The sequence below is a fragment of the Homalodisca vitripennis genome, unplaced genomic scaffold (assembly GCF_021130785.1).
Source record: "Homalodisca vitripennis isolate AUS2020 unplaced genomic scaffold, UT_GWSS_2.1 ScUCBcl_296;HRSCAF=1983, whole genome shotgun sequence".
Taxonomy (NCBI): Eukaryota; Metazoa; Arthropoda; class Insecta; order Hemiptera; family Cicadellidae; genus Homalodisca; species Homalodisca vitripennis.
In genome coordinates this window covers 31166-42103 of record NW_025776450.1, presented here as the reverse complement: position 1 = coordinate 42103, position 10938 = coordinate 31166, and the positions used below count along the sequence as shown (strand labels likewise).

Here is a 10938-nt window from a genome sequence, read left to right as displayed (position 1 = left end):
AGTATTATTTTTAAATAGTTAGACCGTAATAAAGTATAGTTCAATAACAAACCAAAGTCTCGTGTTTCTCTAAAACCTAAAAAATCTCTATATACACTTAGAAATATATTATTTTAATTTACCACTTTAAATTATTTATAAAAACTTCAGATTTGTTTGAGTAGCATCAAATATTTAGCAACATAGGTCCAAACTTGAACAAATAATTAACTCTAAATATTAAATTTTGTTCTTATGGGGCTTCCACATGATGATATATAATTTTTATTCTACGTAGTTGGTTCAATTTCAACGAAACAAATATTTCGATATATAGTATACGTTTATATAAATATTTTGTAAATACATTGCATTTATAGGTGTATAGGTGTTGATGTTTATATTTATTAAGTACTTTAGTCCTATTTATTTTATTTTGTTTCATTTTTGAACGGATCTTAACCAAAATAAAGAACATATTTCTCCTTATTATCTTGATATTTCTTGTTCCAAAAATGTGTTTATATATATATTTGTCCATATAAAATTTTTTATATTTTTGGTTTTGTTGAATTTTACACAATAGTGCACACTACCAGTTCTGTACTTGAAGAACCCGTTTATACTGACAACTAACTGTCATTTAAATTTTATGTCAACAAGTTAATAACTACTAGTATAACTACGTTATACTGTTTAATCTTATCTTATAAATAAACATGAATCACAAAATGTGTTGTTAAGCGCAAATTTAGAGACGACTAGACCTACTTCGGTTAATTCATTTAGTAAAAATCCATGGAATTTTTTTATAAAGCAATTTATAAGAAAACTTACCTTGAATATTTAGAAATTCAGAAAAAATCAGTTTTGACGTTTCATAATCCAAATTACACTGGTACTAAACAGCTGTTGAAACCTTTAGTTTTATGTTCACAAATTGGCTGAAACATCTGTTTACATTTAAATTTGATAAAATATTAAGTAAACGGTGAGTGATCACTAGTATAATGCAGATAGTAAATATGAATTTAATATATACATTTAATCCAGATTGCGCCAGTGATGGATTTAAATAATATAATGCATTTATTTAAAAAATATTATTATTATTACTAATGCAATATTATTTAAACACTGTTATGCAACCAACCTTAATAAACAAAGTTATGAATGTTTTCACATAAATTACTTTAAACTGGTGGGCTTCCTTGACATTGTGATATTGCATTGTAACTGTAGCCTCAATGATTCATTGTTTTCCTGGCTACAGTTCTAAAAGCTAGACTGGTATAACTGAAAACTTTAATGACGATCATTTTGGAATGTTGCGTGTCCTTTATAAGGATTTCCCCCATATACCAAAAGTATATAAGAAGTTGGTAAGACTTAGAAGTTGGTCGTAATAGGCTTTTCAGTCCTACTTATGTGTGTAGTTTCTTCATCAGGACAAGGGAAATTTAACTATGTCAACACGATTTTAACCAATATAGATTTCCGAGAACTATATAATCGAACGTATATAGTATTTTTATCGACGCAATATAGCAAGCTAAACTGCGACATAGTAGGTAGGTGAATTTAAACGGTCTTAAGAAGGTACTTTTTAACCAAAGTAGGCATCTCGGTCCTGCGTAAGTATATTTTTTTTTGTCAGAACAGCAAGGCAAACTCTACAATAGTACTGGAAATATCTTAGGCCTGAAATATATCACCAGGACTTTAAATATTCGCTTTTTCACTGAAATAAGTTTTCGAGACCTGTGTGATCCGAGATACGTGATTTCTTGATTGGAATGACAAGGCAGTTTCAGCTGTGACGTTATGTATATAATCAATTAGAACCAGAAATGCTCTTAACATGATATAATAATTAGGTTATACTCTGATAATATTTACCATGAACTAAAATAATATGTACCTGATGTATGACTACTTACGTTCAGGATTCCCATCATATTACATCATAATTGCTTTTACTAAATAATATAAGGGCTTCGGTTCTAAAGATTGCGTACGAAGCCAGTTAGTTATTTATAAGAAGATTAAAATGTTTCAAATTTAGTATTTAATATTTTTATTCCGTAAACTGTGATGGACTATTATACGCTATTATTCCTTAATCTAATTCCAGAGATAAATATAGCTGTAAAATGCTTTTATATTATTAATTAATTTTGGTCCAAGGAGAGTGATGGACTGAACCGGATTGCTTCTTCAATTAATGACAATTTTCTAATAAAACTATTGTTCTAATCCAAATTCGTCCTTTTCAGGTATTCCATTTATAAAGAAAACTTTAACCAAACCGGATAAAGATGGCAACAACAACTAATTCACATTCGCATCGACTGCATCTACCCGGTCCAGTTTCTACGAGACTCCAGACGTGCAGGACGTAATATACGACCTCTTCCTGGACTACACGATCACAGCGAAGCAGCGGAAGAAGATGTGGTTTCCAATGACAGTCCCCGGAAAACCGGGGGTCTCTTCTTCAAGGAACACGTATTTAAGTGGGAGAAAATGTCTAAGTGGAGTACAACAATCTTGGACTATTTCAAAAAGAAATGTGTCCAATGTGGGGAACCCTCTTTGGGTTTACCACTGGCTACGGCTGGGGATCGGTGGATCTGACCTGCTGCAAGGATTACCCCACTTCAGAGGGTTGTACCAAATGCAAGGCCTACGACTGTAGCAGCACCAAATCCTCTGACACCGGATGTCGCCAACTCTTCGCCTTGGACTGCGAACTCGTGTTCACCACAATAAGTCTGGAAGTGGCTCGGGTGTCTCTGGCCAACGGATCGAGCCAGGACGACGCTCTGGTCCAGCCCGAGCACGAGATCATCGAATTCAACACGCGCTTCTCCGGAGTCACTAAGCAGGACTACGTACTGTACAAGGTGAAAACTCTGAAGGAAGCCCAGTACGACCTGCTCCACTACATCAAGAATGGCACGGCATCGAGAACGATCTTCGGGCGCTGAAGAGTTTCCACACCTTAATGGTAGACACAACGGCGATCTTCCCCCACGAACACGGACTCACGTGCCGCAGGTCTTTGAAAAGTGTTGCCCAAGAATACCTTGGGAAACATATTCAAACCAGTGCTACAGGTCATGAATCCATGGAGGACGCAAACGCCCGCCCTGAGGTTGGTGCTGAAGAGAATAAGGATGGACCGCGATGCCTCAGATCCTCCGAAGCACCCCGCTGGCAAGTCCTCATCCAAAATCTGAAACATTTAAGAAGCATTATTTTTTCATTACAGTATTGTTTTTTTTACTTTTATACTAATGGTGGTGTTAACTTATGTGTAACTAGTTTCAGATAACTACTATTAATGTGATTTGTATACTTTCCTTATTTCCTTTCTCATCCCACCAACGAATTTGAAACAAATTAGGTCTAGCGACATCTCTCGTATCAAATACATATTCCTATTGGTAAATAGGTAAATTAGGAAAGGCTTGATTCAATATGAATGTGATTCCCATCAACTTAACATTTTGATGATTGTTAAGAATGGCGTATTAAGAGATTTTTTTAGTAGATCACGCTGTATATGGAACAGGCTATTATTTGTTGAGTGTGTACAGTGATGCCTTTTAAGTTGTTCTCTTAAAATTCCAAGGAAAAATTAATTTATCTATTTTATCGAATTTTTGTTAGTTTTTATAAACATAGTTTTAATAATAACCTTTTGAATGTAAGGTTTTGTTTGCTACATTTTTTATTGTAATTGTTAGTTTATTGTTGCCTTTAAAAGAGTATGTTATTAACTTAAAAATACAGAAGTTTTTTTGCATCTTTTAGTCACAAATGAAGTTCCTATAACAATTAGCTATGTTCAATTTTGTACCAATTCTCCTTTATTGCACGAATACATCTTGTTATCATCGTCTATATATTTTATAAAACAAATAAAATAAATATACTGCTCTAAAAAATACATATATTAAAGTTTGTACTTAAATATATAATTATTCATGGAGGGTCGTGTTATTTTGTGGAATTTAAAACATTATTTTAAGCAATATTCAAGCAATATTTAAGTGTTGGTAAAAATAAAAACTGTTACTAATAACATGTTTTGTATTTTTTTTTCTTTATATTTTACTTAGTATAAACTGTTGTAGACACCTATGCTTTATTATCTACGGCAAGAGGTTTTTAACTCAACTAACACAGTTAGGCTGCCTAAAAAAAATTCCCACAGTAAAATATAACCCCTTTGGCAAAATATGATAAAACAAATCTTGTAATATTTTTCGTAAAGAAAACGGGATTTATTGGGACATTAATTTTCTATCGTATAATGAAACAGAAAAATCTAAAAACAGAGTGAGTTGTACATTATTTCATTGAGTACTTCCGCAAACATCTAACAAATATTCCAATTTCATTTGGATATAAGTACTGAAGTTGGTTTTAAATGGTTTGAAATAGCTAAGTTGTACACTGTGTGGATCTGCACAAGGACGATTTACTCCAACTGATAATTTCAATGGAACACAATGTTTCAACTTTAAATCCTAAAATAACGAGATCTATTGTGATAAGTATTTAAACATGAATTATAATTTTTGTCCAGCCCCTCAAATAGTATTTGTTGTATTAATTATGTTTGTTATATCTTCATAAACTTGCACTTGAATAGTACTACTTTAGCTATGTTCAATTTTGTACCAATTCTCCTTTATTGCACGAATACATCTTGTTATCATCGTATATATATTTTATAAAACAAATAAAATAAATATACTGCTCTAAAAAATACATATATTAAAGTTTGTACTTAAATATATAATTATTCATGGAGGGTCGCGTTATTTTGTGTTATTTTAAAACATTATTTTAAGCAATATTTCCACGTATAAAATCCCTATTTTCATACATTTTAATGAGAATTAAATAATACCAAACCATTAAACAAAAATTATGTGTTCTACTCGTAACTTTTATTGTGAATAAAAAAAATACTTTGGTTAAAAATGTCATTATAATTTTAAATAAAAACTATTATTTGTACTGAAATGGTAATATTTTGTAGTAGCAGTTGAAAAATTAGGAACGATTGGAGAGCTAAGGAATTGCGGATATGATTACGTAGCCTCCTTCTTTCTGTCACCAGCTACCCAAATGTATAGATACAAATTTTGATAAAGTTGTTATAAAACATTGTAGTGTAAAATCTAAATTTTTAGTTACTAGAGATTAGGGAAGTGGTGAACTGCATTTTGTGAGTACCATTTAATGTATATTATCTGGTAGATAATAGTTTTGGAACTTTCTATCCAAGTAAAGTGACTAGGACAATCTTGGCACGATTTCGGGGGTGTTTGGTGGAGGGGGGGTCAGGACCCCAAACTCGGCGTAGATGTGAGGTCCTATTATGAGGGTAATTTAAAATAATCAGGAAAAATTATAGCAAATCGATTTAGTTTATATACAATAAAGTTTTGAATGGGCTATTTCTTTGTCTCAAGAAATTGTTTAATTTTTAAAATTCTCTTGTCAGATAAGTCGATGACATTGAAATACCCGGCTATAGATCTTTCTATAAGAATTGAGCTAAGAAATATATTTAAAATTCTCTTGTCGGATAAGTCGATGACATTGAAATACCCGGCTATAGGTCTTTCTATAAGAATTGAGCTAAGAAATATATTTAAAATTCTGTTGTCGGATAAGTCGATGACATTGAAATACCCGGCTATAGGTCTTTCTATAAGAATTGAGCTAAGAAATATATTTAAAATTCTGTTGTCGGATAAGTCGATGACATTGAAATACCCGGCTATAGGTCTTTCTATAAGAATTGAGCTAAGAAATATATTTAAAATTCTCTTGTCGGATAAGTCGATGACATTGAAATACCCGGCTATAGGTCTTTCTATAAGAATTGAGCTGAGAAATATGTTTAAAATTCTCTTGTCGGATAAGTCGATGACATTGAAATACCCGGCTATAGGTCTTTCTATAAGAATTGAGCTGAGAAATATGTTTAAAATTCTCTTTTCGGATAAGTCGATGACATTGAAATACCCGGCTATAGGTCTTTCTATAAGAATTGAGCTAAGAAATATATTTAAAATTCTCTTGTCGGATAAGTCGATGACATTGAAATACCCGGCTATAGGTCTTTCTATAAGAATTGAGCTGAGAAATATATTTAAAATTCGAACGTTTCGTAGTCAGGATTATTAACTATTCAATTGTGTTACAATGTAAATAAAACTTCCTACATCAAGGTAATATTGTTTATATGAGGTAAGTGCTCATAAGTGTTTAAATTAAATTACTACTTTTTTAACAACGGTGCAAATTAAAGATATTGTTATAAATACAGCCTTTGCAACAAATATTGCCCTTGTTATAAATATTGAAGGCAACTGTTTGGAAAAATTAACTTTTTAACATACTAAACGGATTTAGTTACGATTTCCTTCCACATTTCCTTACATGTTCGAACACGTGCCTCCCCCACCCCAAAAGGTTCTTTCCATGTAGAATGTTTCATAGTCAGTTCAGTATTTCTCAAGACACCGTCAAGAAGACGTTCATTCTTAGCATTACTTAGTCTTAGGTTTATTGCCTTTAGTATCTCTTAGTTATATTTTATAACCTAAAACAAATAATAAACTTTACATACATTTTTACAGTATAAAATTATACCAAAACATTTTCTTTTACTGCAATTTACATGCGAGTTGGGCAACAGTCCTATTATATTGATATAAAAGTTAATTTTTTTATTTAACGTTTCATATATTTACTTATCACTAGATCTGTTAATTTTCTATTTCATAAAGTTAATTTTTTACTTTCTAATTTATAAACATTTGTACTTCATTTTATTTTTATAACCTGTATAATTTCATTCGAGTCCATAGCCTGACTTCAACAACATATTGCTGAAGAAGATGCCATTTCAAGGTAAGATCCAGCGTTGAACCTTTAATTTAATATACATAAGCATTATAAGTATACCAATCTTTTTATAAGTGACTAATTGTCAAAATAGTATTGTATGAGTTAGGAAATGCCGTTGTAAGGGTATGACAGCGACCTGTTAGCTTGAATGGAGCAGGTTTACGCGTTCGGGAATCAGAATAATAGGTTTAATACTCCCATTATTGATAGTTACTCACGGAATAGAAATAAACAGAGAAGTATCAATTGGTAAAACAATGATTTATTCCACTGTAAACTGAGAAATAGTCTGCATTTCCTGTGCATTATTAATTTGATCAATTACATGTCACAGCAAATACTACTCAAATTATAAATATTAAACATCAGTACATTATGTAAACAGCAGAGTTTTTGGAGTTAAACCGAGTACTTTATCACATTAGTTTTCCTTTAATTTGTGAAAAGTATTTTGTACGTTGTATGGGTGGTGACACAGGGAATGAAATATTAATTTTTTATTTTGTTTATTCTAAATTGAATTACGTCAATCTCGTCTTAAATGGTGACATGTACGTAGTACTAATGTTCAAAACCTTTAAATCGACGCCGTTTGTGTGTGATAAATTATTCGAGTTACTGATAAATTACTCGCAGTTAGACTACTTCCAAACCATTATGATGTATAGTGTCAATCGTTAAACGAAAAGGAAGCTATTTTGGCTTAATATTTAAGTGCCACTTCGTCTTGTTTGTAGGCTAAATGTTTTAATAAAAATAAAAAAAAAGTATTGTCCCATTACTGGATATACCCCCCCCCCACAGATCTGATAACATATGTACATTAATCGTATAACTATTGCTACTAAATGTATGAAAAATTACTCCAATAATTATAAAATTATATTTTTGTGTTGGCTTTCGTGTTCAAGGAACACATCATCAGACCAACATAACTAAAATAAAAGTGGTTAAAGTAATAATACAAACAATTTAGACTTAAATAACACATGTCAATAAAATACAAAGACATAAAAATTTTAAAGACCAGGAAGTATGTCTACTGTATATGTAAACATTTATAATAATTTAATTAGATAAAAGGCAGTAACGGTGTTTTGGAATATTTGTTTATAAATAAAGTATTATATTCCAATTAGAAGAAGCTGGTAGAATGTATCTGATTATTGCTTATTAAAAATAGCGAGTTGCAATAAAAATGGTTACGTGAAAGTAAAGAGAGGACGGTTTTGTTTATCATGTTCGACTTGTGTAAGTATTTTTTACGATTGCAGACACATGATCTTCTGGGTTGATACTGTTATATATATACAAAGTGGTGATCGAATATAATACTAGAACCGTGGTTTTGCTGCCGTTTGACGTTTTAATAATGTTTCAAAGTATAAAAAAGATGAAACCTTTTAAGATTCTACTAAACAATTCGCATTCACCAATAATGCAACAACAATGTTCCCTCGTTTCTACCAGAAGAATATATCTGAACAAAGATGATAACAGCTGCTAGTGCCTAATCTAGGATTATTTTTTACGTTTTATAAACCCCATTATACAATATTTCATTATTGTGGCCGGGGATGTCGAGAGTAGTTGGTGGGGGGGGGGGTTAATGTTATACATTAAAATGCAAGGTGTCTAGAATGTATTTCTAACAATGTCAGACAATTGTGTTGAACGGACTGAGACAGGAATAGTCGTTGAGAGCCCATGTCAGACTCCCTTCTCGTATTACATACAAATTGTGTCGATGGCCACTTTGCACTTTGCAGGAACAGTCAATGTTACTTTCTACCCAACCTTATGTTGTCCGCCAATACGCCAGGTAACACCATGGTTTAAAATTAAGAGTTACAATGCATTTTACAGTGAAAAATGTAAATAGTTTTGTAATTTTATTTCATTGAAATTAATAATTAGTTATTAGTAATAAGTGCTTGCACTTGTTGGCTTTAAATTGCATCGGATAACACATCTCCTGTAAGAGGCGTAGTAGCGTAACATTTCTATTTCACATCCAACGGCAAAGCTTCTATCATTATTTTTATTTAAACCAATAGTAACGCCAATAAAAAAGTTTCTATTACAAACCTGTTTCGAACATAACATTTTCAATTTTCCATTTATTGTGGAACTATTTACTTTGAAGACTCCTTTTCTGCACAGTAATACTGTAATTTATTAGCAGTTACTTAATAAAAAATATAACATGTTTATAACATTCATAATTAATGTGTAAAGAACCGTTTATCCAGCTCTAACTTGACCACCACCGATCTAAACTGTCTGTATTCTCATCATCACCACCTTCATTTATTCGAAACTAAAATTGTATGTATCTAACTTAGTTATATATTAATTAAGATTTATAATACAATGCATTAGTGAATGAAATAATTATGATTCTACCTCAGTCCAAATTCTTTATATTCCAAACAATACAATAAATTTAGAATAAATATGAATTTCGTCACTATTAAGAGAATCCTATTAAAGAGGTAATCTATGTATCCTGGTCGCTTTTACTGCAAACGGCTTAAGAATTTATCATCCCCTGGACTCTGACGTCAGACGGGGGGGGGTTCTTATTAAGTGGAAGGAGACGGTCAAGGCGCTTAAATAGCATCCCTCAGTTTCAGAATTTCTCAATTATTTCATGACTAATTTGGCATTACTGTATTGGCATTACTGTTTTAATCAAGTAACCAAAGTGTTTAACACCAATGTCACAAAGGCTAACCTAACCTGTTTTTCGAATATTTTTGATAGTCAATGTTACAAAAATAAAACACAGCGTTTCAATTATTGGAGTATTACTCAGTTAAACTTTAGTATACAACCCAATTTTTCGTCCACACAGTAAGACAAAAAGGATAAAGTTTTCTTAACTTTGATATAGTTAAATTAAATATACTTTTATGTTTACTAATTAAATCAATTCTGCTTATTTTTCAATCACGGGAAGTCACTATGTTTATTTATATCGCATTTTCATTCCAGTTATATAGTTGTAATTCATTTATTTTTGTATAAGGTTATTTCATATAATTTAGACATTGGATATTGATTAATAATTTTTTACTGAAAGGAAACTATATACTATAATTAATAAATTAAAATAATTGGCATGGTAATGTTTTCAATATCGGAAAGCACAAAACATTTTATGTTGGGTAGATGTAAAAGTAATCATTTTCATAATTTCGCGATCCGATGGTTATTGCGATTTTACGACTCGATGTACATTTTGCGATTCGAGGTACATTTTGCGATTCGATGGTTATTGAAATTAAAAAGGCTATTGCCATTTATACAAGTCAATTTGACAGGTATTTGGTCTTACGATTATACAGGTATGTTAGTTTGGTAATTTAAACGCATGTGTGACAGGTACGGCCAAATACAAAATAATGAAATCGTAAAATGTGAGGCCTCTATGGTGTAATTGTAGCACATTCACCCGGCAAGTAAAAGATCCGGGTTCAAGTCCCGGCGGAGCAAATACATTTTACGATTCAATGCTTATTGAAATTATATATATATATATATATATATATATATATATATACAGTATATATAGAATTTCTTTATTAGTGTCATCGTTGTTTGCATTTTTTTGCACAGGCCAATTTAAACTATGATTTGTATCAATATGATACTTTAGATCGAATGTAGAAATATAAAGAAATAACAGCATTTTCTTTTCATAGACGCTAATACCTGGATAGTGAACACTGACGGCCATATTGATGTATAATATACTGCCTTATGCATGGATGGACAGGAACGTGGGTTTGCCCTCGACCTATGGCAAAGGCAACAATAGAAACAGGCCATCGGTGTACTTCACTATGGCGGTAGGGTCGGACATAAACGTACCCTAATTAAAATCCTAACCATCAGCTCAAGTGGTAAACACCCGTCCTCATTATATACTCCTAATTGTCACTATCTAACTTGCATATAAACCTGTATAATCTTGTATGAGTGGCAGTTGTTTCTGAAAATACCTAGGGTTTAGTA

The 10938-nt window shown here is 31.6% G+C and overlaps 1 protein-coding gene across 1 annotated transcript; it reads left to right on the top strand.

Moving 5' to 3' along the window:
• The first annotated feature begins 2549 nt into the window (after positions 1-2549).
• On the top strand, positions 2550-2969 carry LOC124370584 (putative exonuclease GOR). The gene has a single exon (XM_046828878.1). It carries the CDS (start codon positions 2550-2552, stop codon positions 2967-2969), a length of 420 nt encoding a protein of 139 aa, XP_046684834.1.
• The last annotated feature ends 7969 nt before the right edge of the window (positions 2970-10938 follow it).

Coding starts and splice junctions, on each gene's coding strand:
- LOC124370584 (XM_046828878.1), top strand. CDS start 2,550: ATGTGTCCAATGTGGGGAACCCTCTTTGGGTTTACCACTGGCTACGGC.